At 38.6% G+C, this 19,638-nt stretch overlaps 2 protein-coding genes across 2 annotated transcripts; both read left to right on the top strand.

Moving 5' to 3' along the window:
- The first annotated feature begins 1,590 nt into the window (after positions 1-1,590).
- LOC101526154 (olfactory receptor 4M1) lies at positions 1,591-2,702 on the top strand. Its single transcript, XM_004584628.2, has one exon. The coding sequence runs from the start codon at positions 1,690-1,692 to the stop codon at positions 2,629-2,631; it is 942 nt and encodes a 313-aa protein (XP_004584685.2). The 5' UTR covers positions 1,591-1,689; the 3' UTR covers positions 2,632-2,702.
- A 12,844-nt stretch (positions 2,703-15,546) lies between these two features.
- Positions 15,547-16,473, top strand: LOC101521799 (olfactory receptor 4N4C). Its single transcript, XM_004584874.2, has one exon. It carries the CDS (start codon positions 15,547-15,549, stop codon positions 16,471-16,473), a length of 927 nt encoding a protein of 308 aa, XP_004584931.2.
- Positions 16,474-19,638: the final 3,165 nt, after the last annotated feature.

Here is a 19,638-nt window from a genome sequence, read left to right as displayed (position 1 = left end):
CTGCTTAATATTGTTTCTAACTACCTACATAAGTCATATAAGTAGCCCATGTTTTCCAAAATTTAGTTATTTGTGAAGACTTTGAGGAAAAACTAAAAATACATAAAATGTTTATACAATGTATGTATTTCAAATATTTTTGAGTTATGATACAACCAAAGCCTTCACTTAATGGAATTTATATGCTTCCATATCCCACTGTTTAAAAATCAGTTGGGCCTGGCGCCGTGGCCTACTGGCTAAAGTGTTTGCCTTGAACCCCCAGGGATCCCATATGGGCGCTGGTTCTATTCCAGGCAGCTCCACTTCCCATCCAGCTCCCTGCTTGTGGCCCGGGAAAACAGTAAAGGATGGCCCAAAGCCTTGGGACCCTGCACCCGCATGGGAGACCTGGAAGAGGTTCCTGGCTTCTGGATCAGCACAGCACTGACTGTTGAGGTCACTTGAGGAGTGAATCATCGGATGGAAGATCTTCCTCTCTGTCTCTCCTCCTCTTTGTATATGTCTGACTTTCCAATAAAAATAAATAAATCTTTAAAAAAAAAGTCATCTTTCCTGTGTGACTCGAGTCTCAGCTTCTCAGTATATCTTCTGCTTTTCCCTGTAGCTCAGTACAGCTTATACAGAATATACTCTCCACCATTCCCCCATAATCAGTGCATTTGAATGGTTGAAAGGTGCACAGGGTTTTTAATAAAGTATTGCTTAAAGTCCATTTATAACTTCTTCTTGTTTTTATCAACTATTTTTTTGCTTGTCAAATCTGAGCATTTGTAATTCATAAAGATACAGTTCTATCAACTGAAAGATTCAGACTTAAATCTTCCTCTTCCTTTTGCAGCATCATCAATCTTTTCTTACATTCTCCTAATCTCTCAGTTTCAGCTTAATCCTGTTTAATGTCATTCAAGTCTATTCTGAAAGTGTTTGTTAGTTGTGAGCATGTTTTTTGGTTTACCAAGAATGGCTAAGTTAAGTGACTTTCATTCTGGGAGAAACCAATATTTTCATTTACATCTTCATCTAAGGAAATAAATTGGGCAATAGATAAAGATGATGGTTAATTTTTGAAACCTTGTATAAGGCTGCATCCAATATCTCTTGGGACATGTAGTATCTTACCCTTTCAGGAACTACAGCCTCATCAGATTCTTCCAATTTGTAAAATAATCACTCCCTAGTTAAAAATAAAAATGTTGCTAGATCAGCTTATCCAATATTAGACTACAACTTAAAATTTCAAATTTGCACAATTTCTTAACCAAAAAATGTTTATAAAGAAATAGGTGGATCTTCCATTACATGTTTTAAATTTGGATAAACTCAGAAGTATCTGCATATCACTTATTAAGGTAGGTGCTTGGAGAAAGAATTAATGAAAAGTTGAATGTCTTAAAAATAGAATTTTGTGACACTGACAAGCTGAGATTTGGGCTTTGGATACGCAACACAGTAAATATGCTTTAATGTTTTAATTTATAAGGACATGTTTTGCTCTTTCCTTATTTTCATTTTTTTTGGGAGGGGGATATAAAATTGGACAAAAGTAACCTAATGCAACCTCTTAACATCAGAGGATGTATGAAACTGTTTTGCAAATTGTAATTTAATTTAACTTAAATGCTATTTGTAGTAACTATGACTTCTTTCTTTTTCAAAGCCACAATATGAGAAAAGTTCATTGAAGAAATGGAACCCGCAAATTACACCAGAGTGACAGAGTTTGTTCTCACTGGTCTATCCCAGACTCGGGAAGTACAGCTTGTCTTGTTTGTTGTATTTCTGTCCTTCTATTTGTTCATTCTCCCAGGGAACATCCTTATTATTTGCACCATCAGGCTTGACCCCCATCTCACTTCTCCCATGTATTTCCTGTTGGCAAATCTGGCCTTCCTTGATATTTGGTATTCCTCCATCACAGCCCCTAAAATGCTGGTGGACTTCTTTGTAGAAAGGAAGATAATTTCCTTCGGTGGGTGCATTGCACAACTCTTCTTCTTACATTTCGTTGGGGCCTCAGAGATGTTCCTGCTCACAGTGATGGCCTTTGACCGTTACGCTGCTATTTGCCGTCCCCTCCACTATGCTACCATCATGAATCGCCGTCTCTGTTGCATCCTGGTGGCTCTCTCCTGGGTGGGAGGCTTTGTTCATTCTATAATACAGGTGGCTCTGATTGTTCGACTTCCCTTCTGTGGACCAAATGAATTAGACAGCTACTTCTGTGATATCACACAAGTGGTCCGGATTGCCTGTGCCAACACCTTCCCTGAGGAGCTGGTGATGATTTTCAGCAGTGGTCTGATCTCCGTGGTGTGTTTTATTGCTCTGTTAATGTCATATGCCTTTCTTCTGGCCATGCTCAAGAAGCACTCAGGCTCAGGTGAGAGTACCAACAGGGCTGTGTCCACTTGCTATTCCCACATCACCATAGTGGTGCTAATGTTTGGGCCATCCATCTACATCTATGCTCGTCCTTTTGACTCCTTTTCCTTAGATAAGGTGGTTTCTGTGTTCCATACAGTGATATTCCCTTTACTTAATCCCATAATTTATACATTGAGAAACAAGGAAGTAAAGACAGGCATGAGGAAGTTGGTCAACAGATACATTTTATGTAGAGAGAAGTGAAATGTCATTGATACATAGTGTCTCTTCCTGAGGACCAGAGTTCTAAGGTTGCAGGTGTAATGATGCTGCTCTCACTTGTCCTTTCATATGAGTTCTTAGACTCTCAATATGATTTTCACTTATTCTTCTTTTTGGTGAAATTACAAAGACATTAAGTTAGAGATAAGTTTACTCACATATGCCCTGAAATATCTAGCAGATCATTTAAGTTACAACAATGATCTGATAAGATATGTGTGTTCACTAATTGTTGCATGGTTATCTTGGAGGAACTCTGACTGGGAGGAGATGGCAGATTGAGAAATAGTAAAATAGATAAGCCCTGGGTGATTCATCCACATGATGGAATATGAAGTGCAAGAGGCCAACATAGGAATGTGACTACCCTTAAGTTAGCAAACTAAATATTATTGTATATCCATCTTGGCCCAGTGGGATGGTTTTTGACAAATCATATTCCTGGATCTGGAAAACACACATCCGTTTTGTCCTTTATTTTTTCCTTTTCCCTGAATTGATTGAAATGGAGATGTTTTTTTTAATACCAGCCACTTCAACTAATATTTTAAGGGGTGACTTTTCAACAGTATTAGCAGTGGAACTCAACATTTTGCCATACTAGGGAAATTATGTTTATGAATTCAAAGAAGAGTGTAGTTTGGTGGCTAAGTTAGACTCATTCCATCTGGAGCATTTGATTAACAAACACCTAGTTGTGTAATTAAAAAAAAACTTACTTTTGGCCCTTTTTGTGTTTTCTGTATTTGTTAATTCTGTCTCTCATGTTCAACTTAAATTGACAGAGTATTCCTTTTTTTAGCACTACAATTCAGAGATCTGTCCCATTAAACCATTTAAAATTATTAACAAATTAGCTAATTAGGACAGAGAGAGAGGAGAACACCCATTGACTGGCTCACCTCCCAAATGCTCATAACATTTAGGATTCAGGCAGGAGGAAGCTGGGAGCTGAAACTCACCCAAGGTCTCCGACTTGAGCAGCAGGAACCCAGTTATTTGGGTCATTGCTGCTGCTGCCACCTTGAAGGGTGTGCATTACCAGCAAGCTACAGTCAGGAGCCAGAGCTGGACATTGTACCCTGACACACCAAAATGGGATGTAGTTGTCTTAGCTTTTTCCCCAACACTAAACAGTCAATTGCTGACTATAACTACAAATACAAAAAGTATATTACAGGATTTGATTTCATGTCATGTATTTATTTACTTAAATTTTCATTTCTCAAAACCAGAGAATCTCTTAATGGAAGATGAAAAACCTTTTGTGTGCATTGAAATTTATTTTTGTGTCTTATTTGATGCTGTAATATGATTATGCTTTGAGGCTATATATATATATACACACACACATATATATAGGTATATGTATACTATATCAGGAACCCACATCCACTATTTTACTGCAGAGACTCTGTCTATATATTGAGACTATGATTTGTGCCTGATCCAGTGTAACTCAGGTGCACAGGAAGGAGATGACACATTAAGTTTGTCCTTTGCTTTGGGACTTTCTCCCTAGGATGATCTCCTGTCTTCAGTGCTACGCGAGGCATGGATTGGAGTTATGATTCTGGAATTTTGAGTTGAATTCTCAGCGTTTGGAAATGAATAAACACTAGACCTCATTAATATTTGCAACAAAAGATTTATGGAAAAATCTGTAAAATACAGAAGATTTACATATATACATCATAAAAAGCTATGTTTCTAGATTTTATATTACCTTACTGTCTTTTCTTTGTATTGGAACCAGTCATAGTTCTGCTTATTTTGTGTTTACCTCTCATCTAACTTGGGTTCATCTTCTAGAGAAGACATGCTTCTACTACAGGATATTTGGTGAAAATATTGAGGCTAGCAATAGACGGAAAACATCCACAAAAACAGCACTATTATAAATAGTTACAAGTATCACCTGAAATCAGAAACTAATATTAATGAAGTGGGAAACTTTTGGTAAACCACTAAGCAGTAACCTAGTCAAGTTCAAGGTGCACACGATTTGAAAAAGGACTGAAGGCCATTTCACCCTCTCAGGGAACATTTGACAATGCCAGGAGACATTTGTGGTAATCACCAGTTGTGTGGGAACTGCTGTTGATTTGCATCTTGTATTGCTAAACATTTCACAAGGTAAAGAATATCTACTCCCCAAACACAATGAAACCCCGAGGGTCAATAGTCAGACTAATGAGAAACTGGGACATTTTGGAGAATGAACAAGAATAAGTCGGGCTACTGTAGAAGAAAAAGGTATCTAACCACCTTATGTAAAACCTGTTCATGTGCTGTTCTGCCTTGAAAAACCCCAGTACCCCAGCAGAAAACCACTAAATTTACCCAGGTACTCTGCCCTCACTTCTCTCCCTGTTTCCTCTTGGTTACTTCTAAATTTCTTTTGCTCTTTTTTTTATGCCTTTCAATTTTTCCTGTTTCGCCTTCCTTCCAAAACTGCCCTTGAGCTTCTATTTTTTCCAGTAACAATATCTGGATTAAGCAAATGAATATTGCTAACTCAAGATGTTGCTAAACGTTGTAAGACACACTGACTCGTGTGAATTTCAGAATTCAAGCTCCATTCCTTTTGTGACTTTTTTTGGCTAATGGCAACATTGGCAAGGTGTGCTATTTTTTTTTTTTTGAGTTGTGGCATGTGTAGTGTAAACCAGGGTGAAGACAGAGAATGGTACATGATGGGACCAAGAAAGAAACTGAGAAACACATAATGAGTGTAAGGCAAGGCCTAGAGGAAACCTCCTTCTAAATCTATTAAGGCTATGAAAGAGGAACTTGCCTGCCCACTTAAGTTTTTATTTCACTGCCTAGGGAATCAAACTACAAGAATTTATATGGCACAAACTTTGATAGCCATAACTTTTTTTTATTTTGTTTCATTTTATGACACGATTTCATAGTCTCTGGGATTTTCCCAACCCCTCCCCAAACCCTCCCCCCCCCCCATGGTGGGTTCCTCCACCTTGTTGCAGTATTACAGTTCAAATCCAGTCATGATTCCTTCATTGCAAGCATGTGCCATGCATACAGTCCAATATCTTATTGTCCAGATAGATTCAGCAGTTTCTTGGGAAGACCATCTCTGGTCTGAAAGCAGAGCTGGCAGAATATCATCCTGTCCAGTGAAAAGCCACAACAAAATGTCCACAACAATTAACAACACTATGGAGTTAGTTGGTATGGTATTGAGTGACCAATATGTTACAGAATGCAAGTTCTTAACCACACCCTGTGACTGCTTCACTGACATTTCAATTTTAGTTTATGCACAACCAGCTGCTATATACCTTAAAATGACTATAGGTTATTATTCAGCTGTCTTGTGTCTATTTTCATCTTTATATTTAGCAGTTTATAGTATTGAAGCATTATTTTGCTGAACTTGGCACATTTTAGGCTAGTCTGAACTGGCTAATAACTCTAACAAGACATATGTCAACAGATGAGGCACAGAACCGTTTGGGGGGGGTGTGCAGAGAAATCTTCAATACTTTAATTGGGGAGTAACTAATCTTTGTGTCCTACCTAGTAAGGCATTTCCTGTCTGTTCTAAGCTTTCCTTATTGGTCTCTGTCTATCTAATCTAATTTTTTTTGCAGGAGGGGGGCCCTCTGGAGCGACCCTGATGGTCATTGCCAGAGAGGGTGGGGATCCAAAGTTGGAACTAAGTAAGGACCAGAGAAAGCTCCCCTCCCAAGTCCCGAAAGAAGTTTACTGTTTTTCTGTTTCAGAGGTCTGCTCGGGGTTCCCAGCTGTTGTTCCGGTGTCATTAGATCCTGCGAGGAAGGATCTGGGCATCTTCCATCCCATGTGGGCGATTCGAAAGGGAGTGGATGACCTCAGAGTTCTTGAACTAGCCATTACTTGATCAGAAAACAGTAACATAACTCAAGACGGAAGTCAGTATGAAACTGTCCCAAGGAAATCCTCAAAGCACACAGGTCTGTGGTTTTGGCCAAAGGCTGGCTATGGACCCCTGCCCTCAGGCCTTGACCTTGGGCCTGGACTTTTGCCCACCTGCAGACCATTTAAGTTACCTGAGTTAAAGTTCTGAGGCTGTGTTATGCAACATAGTAACCACAGCCTTCTCATGATTTTGTGGATTTAAATACATAAATAAAACTTTGGATTCAGTTTCTCGGTCACACCACCACCCTGGGCAGTGCACTTCTAGATTTTATTTTCTATAACATGTATTAAGGTACTCCCTGTAACTTTTACATAAAATATTTGTAAAGTCTATAGTATGAGCAGTTACAAAATTAGTGTGTATCTGTTTTTCCTTTCCAAATTAGAGCTATTTGAAAATGATATCTTTTATCATTCTCCTGCTAAATATGCTGATTATGTCAATTATTCGTGTATACTGTTGAAAGATTACAACAGACACTTCAGAAAAGAAGTTACCTGAGTCAGTAGCAAGCTCATAAACATATGCACATTTTGAATCACAGGAAAATTGTTTGCAACACACAACCTAGCATTTGGGCAGAGACACCCCCGTTACTCCGAGGAACAGGATGGAAGGAGCTTCAGAAAACCCAGGTGGAAAGCAGGATGTGGTTTACCAAGTGCCCCTTGACCCTTGTCCTGGACGACAGATGCATTGGTGTGATTTAGTTGCCTCCATTGCTTGTTATTTCTGTGTGGTCCATGGATGAGCTTCACTCCATGGTGCCAGGAGGAAAGTTCCTTCTCCTTGCCTTCAGAGGACATTGCTAGAAACTGATGTTGCCAATTACCTGCGCACCCCCAGCTGCTCTTTCCTGTATCCACTGACAGAGAGAAGTAAATGTAGTGTCTTGGGCATTTTTTCTTTTGCAGCTCCATAGTTTTAGGTAGGAAATCAGTGGCTACTGCTGATAGAAACAGCACAATGTAACATCTATGAATATTCTGGCATCAGAATGCAGGATTTGTTGGAGGCACCAGATGTTCTAAGACTATTCGATATTTATTTGAATCAAGAAAAATAAGACATGAAATCCAGAAAATGGGTTGTTCTGAAGGAAGATGCCTTTATAACATCAGAAACCTAGAAACAAGTCATGGATCCCACATAGGAGACAGAAAGGACACAAGGGAAAGGTTAAAAAAAAGTGGACAGGGCTTCTAATCATGGGGCCACTGTTGTGGCAAGTTGATTAAGGCGAAACCTGCAACACCAGCATCTCATACAGAAGTGTTGGGGTCCCAAGTGCTCTGCTTTAGATCCAACTTCTTGTTAATTCACATGGGAAAGACTTAGATGGAGTTCCTGACATCTGGCTCAGTTCTGGCAGTTATAACCATTTTAGGAGTGAACAGGGGGGATGAAAGAATCTCTCTCTCTCTCTCTCTCTCTCTCTCTCTCTCTCTCTCTCACTGTTTCTCTTTCTTTGTTACTCAGACTTTCAGATATGTAAATAATCATGCTTTTAATGGGGAGTGAATGGGTATGCTTGGGTGACTGGTTTGGAATAATCTAGTGTAAATAAGTGTAGAGGATGTTCCAAAGGGTTCGGTATCTAGTGTTGGGGTAATTAAGGCTGGGAATAGTGGCCTGGATGGCAACAGCCCTGTGTGTGCCTGATGCACAAGATGCCTGGAACAAGTGACTCTTGCTTAGCTGCAGATGAGGTTATTATGATATACAGGCATTGATTAGCTATGGTTGGGGCAATCCTTCCAATATTAGGAAGATCTGTGATGTCACAGTATCTGAAAAACAAAAAGAAAGGGCTCCATTTGGAATTTTGTGTGGTAAACCACTTTTGGAAGCTGAATAAAAATTTGAGAAAATTTCAGGTTGATATAAACATACTTACCTAGAAGTCAATATTTGCACATGCAAGAAGTAAGCCAAGAGAAATGTAAACACCTATCTACAAAATGGACTACATTAGCACACTCATGCTTTATTCCTAGCTAAGTACCTGAAAGAAGCAAAATATCCATGAAAGAATAAGATGACAGGATGGACATCTGAAGAAAGTGCAACAATATATTTAAGTCTTACATCGTAATGGTGATATAAATACCCAGATTTAATAAAATATATATCATTTGATTGTGTTTCTACAAAATTGAAGGAGAAGGCAAAACTAACGTATGACATTAGGCATTAGAAAATGTTAATTCAGCCTGGTAGTAATTGGATGGAACCAATGACGAGATTCACAGGGCAACGTTCTGAGTGATGTAAATACTTTCACTTTGAAATAATAGTTACTCAAGGGTATATGTTTAATAGAAGTTACTATGCTGAGCACTTAGATTTGTGCATTTCAATCCACATATATTGCATTGCAGGAAGCATAACCAGGAATGCATTGTCATGCTTGCTTGTAAAAGTATAAATTCTTGAAGGACAGAAAATAATTTAATGTCAGCTTTCTGCTTTGAGAGGTGGAAAAACGGAAAGCTGAGATGGGATAAGAATTTGCTACTACATTTATTGCTTTTTATATAAAATAAAAGCATGCTCCCATTGAAAACTAACTATATTTTTAAAACACAAACACATTTAAAACAGGATGTCTGACTTCCATTTATCTCTGTGTTTGTAAATCATACAACCATCTATGCGGTAATGCCATCAAAAATCAAAAGTTATTCTTAAACCCACACTTCTCACATCCAGCCTACCAACAATTCCCATTGACAGTATCTCCAAAATTATTCCTCTTCCATCTGCTCTTGAGTTTCCTGACCTAATCTGTCTTCGTTTCTTGCTTATAGTACTTCACTGATTCCTAACTGATCTCCTTAGCTCTACTCATTGCCTACAATGACATGTTCTTCACTCAGTAGCTGAAAAACATTTTAAATATGTAAACCAGATAGGCACTCATAGGCCTATTAGATCCTGCATTGAATGATGACTGGTGCCAGTTTGGCCACCTCTCTATGTTGTTACAAATATTTGTTCTATTTGCCTTTTATCTTGGCACACTGACCTCCTTTCTCCTTTTTTATTTGTTAAAAAATATTTATTTATTTATTTGAAGAATGGAATTCAGAGAAAGAGGGAGATAGATCTTCCATCCTTTGATTCACTCTCTGAATGGTGACAATGATTGGGGTTCCTTTTATTTTTTGCATTTGTTCCTGTTCTTTAGTTTTCTCTTACCTTTATTTTTTCATCTTTATAGCTTTGTGTATGTTCTACCTTTTCATATCTCTTTTTCTGAAATAGACACAAATTATGAGAAGATATATTTGATTATATATTCTATTTATGTTTGTTCATTATTTAAATTTTTTAAAATAGAGGGTTTTTAACATTAAATGTGCCTATGGATATTTAAATTGCTTATATCTACATTCTTATTATTTTCTGTTTAATCAAATGTAACCAAAAAAATAAATTGTTCATCATCACTGGTTAAGTGGCGCATAGGAGACACTTATTCCTATCAAAAGCTAGCAAGGCCACAACAGAGTCCCTTTGCAGGGAGCTCCCCTTGAGGAGTTTGTTTTACAACCTGCAGTTCTCTCAGAAAGATTGTGCCAAAGGAGTTTCTAGGAACATCATCTGTTTTGGGTTTGCCCGTCTGTCACCAGACATGTTGACCTGAACAGCTTACTACCTCCTTGACTACATCAAGTCTTTTTTGAAAGTCAAGATTTCTAAATTCACGTGTAATTCTATATTTATTTAAATTAAAATAAAAAATAGGCATTCTCGACTGTCTATTCACAGAAACCAACAGACAGGCTTGCCATTCTGTCACTGCTAGAAGGTTGTTCTTGAAATTCAGAAGCAACACAGTGAGTATTTAAATGAAATATGTTTAAATATGTTTGATCTAATATCTAATATAGTTCTAGTTTCAGTCTTTATATCTTGTTGGCATTCTAACAATTCCCTTTGAGTTTTCTGCAGCTTTGTTAGCCTTAAAATTCCCAAAGTACATTCTCCATTGCATCACAAATTAGTCATGGATCACAGTGTGTAAGAGACCTCTCCATGAGAAGATATAGTTACGAACAAAGGCACCGACAACCTGCCTGTTGGTCGTGTGAGAGTAATGCTGGATTTCCAGAGTGGTAAATGATTTTGTCATTCTTCATGTTTATAAGGAGTAGGAAGAAAGAAAGAACAGAAACATATTTCAGCTCTTCAGGTGTTGTCCTGCAGTGTAAATATCAGAATCATAGCAAAAATAGAATAATATGAGAGATCTAAAATGAATAAAAGAGCAATATCTTATTTCCTCCTCTTATTTAGTCTGATTCAATTGGGACATATGCTGCCTTTATTAAAATACCCACTACTTTGGGAATAGTAACACTTGTCTTTAAATGTATATGGACTAACAGAATTAAGTGAGGGAGCAGGAATAGTGATTAATGCAGAAGTGTTGTAATGAGAGCTGCAGAGGAAATCTTCAACAGTGCCAAGATTTTGCTCAAAAGGAGCTCTGACCTGGCCCCCCATCCAGCTGGGCTGAGAGGCTCCTTTAACAGCCTAAAATAAAACTGTCACCATTCCTATCATGTAGTCTCTCAGGTTTACAGTTTCTGCTACCGCAAGGATTCACTCCTAAGGCAAGGCCTAAGCATCTCCACTGTATTTTTGCTTCTTAGAAATCAGAGCTTTTTGGTCTAGAAAATCATGGTATTAAAAAGCGCTAGAAGCTAATAATTTTATTTATCTATCTACTTATTTATTTTACTGCTTTTTAGAACACTTGTCAATACTAATGTAACTACCAAGGATCTTTAACTACACTGACACTTTATAGAATGTGCATGAACTACAATTATATCTATCCATGAATTAAAAACTATGTAGTGCATATTAATATACACCATATCATTTTGAAAAATATTTATTTAAAGGCAGAAAGTCAAAAGACAGAAAAAAGGGAGTGAGAAGGAGAAAAAAATAGTTTTTTTTAATCAGCAAGTTTGCCCCCACAAATGGTTACAACAACTGCAGACTAGGCTGACTCCATTAGCCAGCTTTCCCAGGTGCGTTGTCGGGGAGCTGGACTGGAGCTGCAGAGGCTGAACTTGAACTTGTGCTCAGGTATGAAATGATAGCTTTGCAAGCAAGGGTTGCACCTTTTTGCCACAGCTCTGGCTTTAATACCGTGCTCTTATTTTAGGAAAAGCTTACTCAGTGTGTGTGTATGCATACATGTATGCATGTATGTATATGTACATAGATATAGGTATATATATATTTGCTGTTGGATTATCTAATGGGAAATTTCTTTCAGACATAAATATGAATAATCCCAATTTAAAAATTAAGATCAGTTATGAACAAGCAGAATATCTGAGGGAATAAGAAATGTTTAAAAACGAGTTACAGAGCACATGTTAGGGTGGATATTGTTTCAGAAACAATGATTTAGTACTAAGAGGAGAGCTCAATATTTTTAATCCTTATTAGATGTAAAGTCAAACAACTCATTTACTGTTTTCAATATTGCTTCAAGGGGAAACTATAGTGAGGCATCTCAGAATTACCACAGAGACAACAACGACATGTAATAAAGGAGAAACAAGACAAGAGGATGCAGAGGAAAGGTACTGCAAACAGAGAATATGAAAACCTTCAAGAAGAACGTAAGTTAAAGAGATAAAGAGGAATCAGGAACAAATATGGGAAAGGGGAAAGAGAGAAATAAAACAAGAGGAAAAGTCCAAATTTAAATGCATCACTTCAGGAAAAAAAACCTACAGAAAATGTGCAGTGAGGAAGGCAATATTTAAAACACGAGAAAATAGAGTCAAGGATGAATGTCTGTGGATGGGGACCAAGTCTCTAAACTGCTCCATGAGCTTTGTAACAACCTGGACCCCAGGAATGTAGAATGCCTAGTACAGCCTTTAGATGACCCTGAGACTTGCACCCCAACCCTTCATTCTTCCTCCCCCACATTGCTCTAGCATTGGCAAACCCAGATTAATTTCTGTATCAGCTGAAGTGAAAGTGGACCATACAGGGATTGCCAGGCATCCGTATTTCTATTTCAAGTTTCACTAACAATGGTGCTTCTCTCAACGTAGTACAGCAAACAGATGTTTGTAGATATCTCTTAGGTTTTGTTTTGCAGAGATTTCATTTTACCCAGACAGTCTCTGGATCTGAGATGAGTATGAGGTGAGAATTACAGGTAGTGAAAAGGAACCCTGAGAGAAGTAAATAAAAGGAACATAATGAGTCAAAGATGTTATATGATCATCAGTCTTATATATTAAGTAGTTGGTAACAGAGCACAAATGGATGATAAAGAGCAAACCATTAAGCACAGTTGAAGGACCTGTAGCTCTAACTTTGGAGATACTTCTGAGTGTCTTCTATGATCTAGTTACATTGTCACTGTTTGAAATTGAGTGGAATAGCCAACTGCCAAGTGATGCCCAAGATGCATACAATCTAAGAGAAACTACAGAGGGAGTCTGGGCTAACTTATTACAACAGGTGTTGTAGACAAAAGGAGTGAAAAACATAAAAAAAAATACATGGCTTATTGTGAAAAGAAAGAGAAAGGCAAAGAAGGAAAGAGAAGAGGGTAAAAATCAAGCCAGTTTACATGATGTCATATGTAATTTTTTGTCCATTGGTTTTATCTGGGATACAGTAGGTATGCTTATGCATGTGTGTACACATAGGCATCTGTGTATATGTCGGTGTGCTGTACCTATGTGATGTCAAGCACTTCTTTCATAATTCTTAATTTTGGCCACATGTGGAAATGCCTGCTGATGAGCAACTGAGGTTTACTACACCCAAAGAAGGTATTTTCATGTCTTGAAAAAGTGTACTACTGCAAGTATTTCCTTTGCTTTTTAATTTAGAGCTTTTTTTTCTTGCTGTTATCTCCCTGCCTTCGTTTCTTCTGTTTTCACTTTCAATTAGTTAATGAGCCCTATTCTTTTCATCCTACACTGCACATTCCAGAACATATTAACAAATGTGCCACATAATTGAAGGTATCTGAAACAATGTGCAGTGTTACATGTAGTATTTTGCTCTACCTCAAATTTTCATTTTTTGCAATTTACATCTCAAGTCTAAACCATTCACGAGCATGTATCAGCAAGATATATATTTTGCTTATCTCATGTCCAACGATGCCAGAATCCTATATGAATTGTAAAACTTTCAAAATACAACTTGTAAGAATGCTATACAATACAATGTATAGAAATTATGCTACTTTCATACCAAAATATACTTATTGTAAAAAGACTTATTTATTTTTATTGGAAAGGCAGATCCACAAAGAGAAGAAGATAGAGAGAGAGGATATTCTGTCCACTGGCTCACTCTCAAGTGGCCACAATGGCCAGAGCTGAACCAATCCAAAGCCAAGATCCAGGAGCCAGGAGCTTCTTTTGAGTTTCCCAAGTGGGTGCAGGATGCCTTTGTACCATCCTCTACCGCCTTCTCAGGCCACAGGCAGAGAGCTGAATGGGAAATGGGGCAGCCTGGACACAAACCTGTGCCCGCATGGAATCCCAGTGCTTGCAAGGCAAGGAGTTAGCCACTGAGCCGCCACGCTGGCACTCATACCAATGCATTTTCATGTACATGTCTCAAGATAAGAGCATTCTCAGTTTGGAGAACACTACACAGGTAAGCATCACATCTTGTTTTCTCCAAAGTTTTTGATACAGAGCAGATTGATGAGTTGATAGGCCATACCAAAAAAAGAAAGAAAGAAAGAAAGAAAGAAAGAAAGAAAGAAAGAAAGAAAGAAAGAAAGATATTGGCAGTAAGAACAGAGATTATTTCCGTTCTATAATGGATTTTGATAAACAAACATGGGTAACAATGATCACAAACATGTACATGTCTATTAGCTTAAAAAGGTCTGTCATTCCACGTTGCTTACATTTACCACCATAATCCTTCATTAAAAAAACAGAGGACTTTGATAACTGAGGTCACTATCATTTTTGGGAAATTTCGCACAACCTGATGTAGATTAGGAGGAAGCACAGGGCAGTGACATCCCAGAGTTCCCTAGGAAGGGCAGCTAAAAGCAAGCACAGCGCTAGAGCACAGAAGAGTGGATTTCAGAATAGGATGCTGGCAGTTACGGAAGGAAGAATCATAAAGAGTATGCTGAAGAGATACTGCACTGCAGATGTGATCCATTTTATTATTATTATTTTTTTAGAGATTCATTTATTTTTAGTGGAAAGGCAGATTTACACAGGGAAGGAAAGACAGAGAGAAGATCTTCCATTTGTTGGTTCACTCCCCAAGTGGTTAAAACAGCTGGAGCTGAGCCAATCCAAAGCCAAGAGCCAGGATTGCCTTCCAGGTCTCTATGTGGGTGGAGGATCCAAGGCTTTGGGCCTCCTCTACTGCTTTTCCCAGGCCTCAGACAGGGAGCTGGATGGGAAGTGGAGCAGCTGGACACAAACTGGCACCAGTATAGGATCCAGGAGCTTGTAAGGTGAGCACTCAACCACTGAACCATTCCCTTGGGTCTGATTCAGCGTATCTTTAAAAAATATTTTAGGGAGGAGGGAATGGAAAGAGAAGGGGTAGGGGTGAGAAGGTGAGCAACAGAGAGAGAAAGAGAAAATTTGTATCCACCTTTTTCACTCTCCAAATGCCTGTGATGGTTCTGGCTCTGGATTGAGGACCCAAGGTGGAGCCAGACTCATTCAAGATCTCCCACATGGCTGGCAGGAATGTTTCCAAAGCCATCACTGTTGCCTTCACAGGACTACATTAACAGGAAGCTGGCATTAGGAGTAGAACCCAGTATTAAACCCACATGGTTGGCACGGGAAACATGTTCTCTTAACTGCTGGCCCAAAAGCTTAGGCCCATTTTCTGATTTTAATTCCAGGAAAACCAAGGTCTATATGGGCAATATTGAAATAAATTCCTGATTTCTCAAATTTCTGTAGGAAAAGGTGATGGACATAGACAACATTACAGTGGTGACAGAATTCATCCTCCTTGGACTCACTCAGTCTCGAAATATGCAGCTCCTGGTCTTTGTACTGATCTCGATTTTCTACATCATCATCCTCCCTGGAAACTTCCTCATCATCCTCACCATAAGATCGGACCCAGGACTCTCTGCCCCACTTTACTTCTTCCTGGGCAACTTGGCCTTCCTGGATGCGTCCTACTCCTTCATCGTGGCTCCCAGGATGCTGGTGGACTTCTTCTCTGAGAAGAAGGTCATCTCCTACAGAGGCTGCATCACTCAGCTCTTTTTCCTGCACTTCCTGGGAGGAGGGGAAGGGTTGCTTCTTGTGGTGATGGCCTTTGACCGCTACATCGCCATCTGCCGGCCTTTGCACTACTCAACTGTCATGAACCCTAGAGCGTGCTATGCAATGCTGCTAGCTCTGTGGCTTGGGGGTTTTATCCACTCCATTATCCAGGTGGCTCTCATCCTGCGTTTGCCTTTCTGTGGCCCCAACAAGCTGGATAACTTCTTCTGTGATGTCCCCCAGGTCATCAAGCTGGCCTGCACGGACACCTTCATGGTGGAGCTTCTGATGGTGTTCAACAGTGGTCTCATGACACTGCTGTGCTTCCTGGGGCTTCTGTCTTCCTACGCTGTCATCCTCTGCCATGTTGGTAGGTCAGCTTCTGAAGGCAAGAGGAAGGCTGTATCTACCTGTACCACTCATGTCATTATTATACTCCTCATGTTTGGGCCTGCCATCTTCATCTACACTCGTCCATTCAAGGCCTTACCAGCTGATAAAGTGATTTCGTTCTTCCACACAGTGATCTTTCCCTTGATGAATCCTGTGATTTACACACTTCGCAACCAGGAAGTAAAAACTTCCATGAAGAGATTATTAAGTTCACATGTGGTCTATTGAAAGGATTTCATAGGGAGACGTCAAGAAGGGAGAATTTTGTCTAGAATCTACCTACTTAGCAAATATTGTTTTTCATTGATTACCTCCCTTTGTTCATGTACTATCAAAGACAGCATGAGAAGAATAAACTCAGTGTATTCAAATAATATAAAAGAAACTAGTGTGGTTGGAATACAACGAGTAGTCAAGAGGTGTAAGAGTCAAAGTTTATGTATCTCTAAGCCTCAACTTACTAAACTATTTTGTACTGTGTTAGACATTTTAGATTTTGTCAGTGGTAGGGAACCATTATAGAGTCTTGAGCTTTTTATCTCTTTTTTTCCCTGAGGGATTAGAGCTACATCATCAGGTTTTCGGCATGACTTAATTAAGAAGTTACAAGACCTGAAGACCCAAATACTACTTTGTACATGTATTTTGAAAAAGACTAAGTATTTTTATTTATCAAAATATGGAAGAGGGATAGGAAAGAAAGACAATTAACTGCATAGGAAAAGTCATACGATCATTTCAGTTTTGTGATTTCCACTAGTTATTTAAAGATCAATTTGTTTTTTTTAAAGCTTTATTTTTATTGAGCAGTCAGATATACAGAGAGGAGGAGAGACAGAGAGGAAGATCTTCTGTCTGATGATTCACTCTCCAAGTGGCCGCGACTGGAGTTGAACCAATCCAAAGCCAGGAGCCTGGAGCCTCTTCTGGGTCTCCCACGTGGGTGCAGACTCCCAAGGCTTTGGACTGTCCTCGACTGCTTTCCCAGGCCACAAGCAGGGAACTGGATGGGAAATAGAGCATCCAGGATTAGAACCAGTGCCCATGGGATCCTGGCGCATGCAAGGCTAGGATGTTAACCAGTAGGCTACCATGCCAGGCCCTTGGGTTAAATTTTTTTAAAAAAGTTTCACATGAATACATTGGTAGAACGGTAGTAAAGGTTCTAGCAAGGACAGTTTATTTGTTTACAACTTCCTCAGAAAATGAAACACAAAAAAGTGTTAAAATAGAGTGTAAAAATTCTGAAAGTCTTATGGATGAAAGATGTAGTGAAATATGACATTAAAACTGAAGTTACGACTAGAATAACAGCTATATTGACACATAAAAGCCTAAAACTCACGTGCAGGGAGGATGGAAGAGTGAGGCAAAACTCCCCATAATGTGTATTTGTACATATTATTTTTTGGACAATTACAAAAGTTTATATGGAAATTACAATGAATATTTTCTTCCTATCCTAGGACGTTTAATAAAAACATCCATGCATACATTTAAAAGCTATGAAGAAAATTTAAATAAATGATAAATGTCTGATTTATTTGGTATATATTTTCATCAAGAAATGTGAAATATGTCATATGCAAAAGAAATGTGGAGAAAGATTAAATAATAGGCTTTTAAGTACAAAAGTAAATTCATCCTTAAAAATAAGTCATAGAATGACTTTTCATTTAAGGAGATGCACAGTAGCTGTGAAATGGAGTCTAACATTCAGATGTGAGGATGTAGTGTGGTATGCATTTCTGCTTCCAGACAAAGATGGACTCACAATGAAACTGTTTACTACATCTTGACAATAGGATTCTGGACTCTCTGCCATTGCCCATGCCCGCAATGATGGACATATGACTGAGTATGAAGAACTATATGTTAGTAATGATATAGAGGAACTTGGTGGGGGAGAGGGAATTGGGGAGGGGATAAGGGAATATGGAACTGTATCATAAAATGATAGCAACAATAATAAAATGTTAAAAAAATAAGTCATAGAAATAAAGATCGTGGTTCTGGTAAGCATGTAAAAGAGTATTACTCTGAGTTGTTAACAAAAGTTCAGAATAAAAATTACACTTCCGGGCCCGGCATGGTAGCCTAGCAGCTAAAATCCTCGCTTTGCACTTACCGGGCTCCCATATGTGCACTGGTTCATATCCTGGCTGCTCCACTTTCTATCCGGCTCCCTTTTTGTGGCCTGGGAAAGCAGTAGAGGGTGGCCCAGAGCTTTGGGACCCTGTACCCACCTGGGAGACCCAGAAGAGGCTTGGGGCTCCTGGCTTCAGATCAGCTCAGCTCCAGCCATTGCAGCTACTTGAGGACTGAAGCAGCGGATGAATCTTTCTCTCTATCTCTGTCCTCTCTGTAGAAATCTGCCTTTCCAATAAAAATAAATGAATCCGTAACTGGTGGGAATGATGCAATGCATTTTTGCAGGTGACGTTCCGCCCCTTGAACTATGGCATATTAGCATTAGCTCTAGCATGTTGTCACTGTTTCAACATGATATTGGCACAAATGCTACTGTGTCAGGGTGGTAGCCAATTTTCCTAATCTATGCGCTGACATCCTTAATGATTTCCTTGTATCTCTTCTGGCTGTAGAGTGGTTCAGTGGAATGCATCTTGTTAACACTAACAATTAGTTGTTTCACACCAAGGGTGTAAGCCAAAAAGGTTGCTCACAGGTCTTCGCATTCTTGGACATACCAGCTTCAAATTCCCCGATGTCAGCAGCATCAATCAGGACAACACATTCAACCTGAGTATTGCCTGTAGTCACATTTTTGATGAAGTCTCTGTGTCCTGGGGCATCAGTGATAGTCACATAATACTTGCTGGTCTCAAATTTCCACAGGGAGATGTTGGTAGTAATACCATGTTCACACTTGGCTTTCAGAAATACTTTCTATAAATAGTTTTAGAATTTCCAATAAAAATTCTGGTTGTTCTTCCTACCGTATTGTGCTTTTGACATTGTTATTATTGAAAGCATATCTTCCACTGAACTTTAAGTGAGATTGTGCACTTTCTGATATTTTAAATATGAAAATGTAAAGCTTTAGATACGAATTTTAATTTGCCAAAGTACGCAACTAGATTTAAATTCCCTGCTGTCCTTAGTGGACGTGCAACTATGTGACATACTTATGAAAACACCATATACTTATCTTCTCATTTATTGATTTTTTTTTACCATAGACTCTTTTTTTGATTTATAATACTAGCAATATTGGTAGAAGTTCCTCATGACTGTTCATTGATATATATATTCAACTGACCAACTTTATAGCTAATTTTAAATAATTGTGTAATTATTAGTCAAATTTCATTAAATCATGTTCAATTTTTGTATTGGAACATATTTATTTGATAATATTTTTAATCCATTAAC

The sequence above is a fragment of the Ochotona princeps genome, chromosome 6 (assembly GCF_030435755.1).
Source record: "Ochotona princeps isolate mOchPri1 chromosome 6, mOchPri1.hap1, whole genome shotgun sequence".
Lineage (NCBI taxonomy): Eukaryota > Metazoa > Chordata > Mammalia > Lagomorpha > Ochotonidae > Ochotona > Ochotona princeps.
The sequence above is the reverse complement of the archived record's forward strand: the minus strand, read 5'-3'. Positions and strand labels throughout refer to the sequence as shown.

What these genes read in the sequence shown, in the direction of transcription:
- LOC101526154 (XM_004584628.2), top strand. Translation starts at nt 1,690, where the DNA reads ATGGAACCCGCAAATTACACCAGAGTGACAGAGTTTGTTCTCACTGGT.
- LOC101521799 (XM_004584874.2), top strand. Translation starts at nt 15,547, where the DNA reads ATGGACATAGACAACATTACAGTGGTGACAGAATTCATCCTCCTTGGA.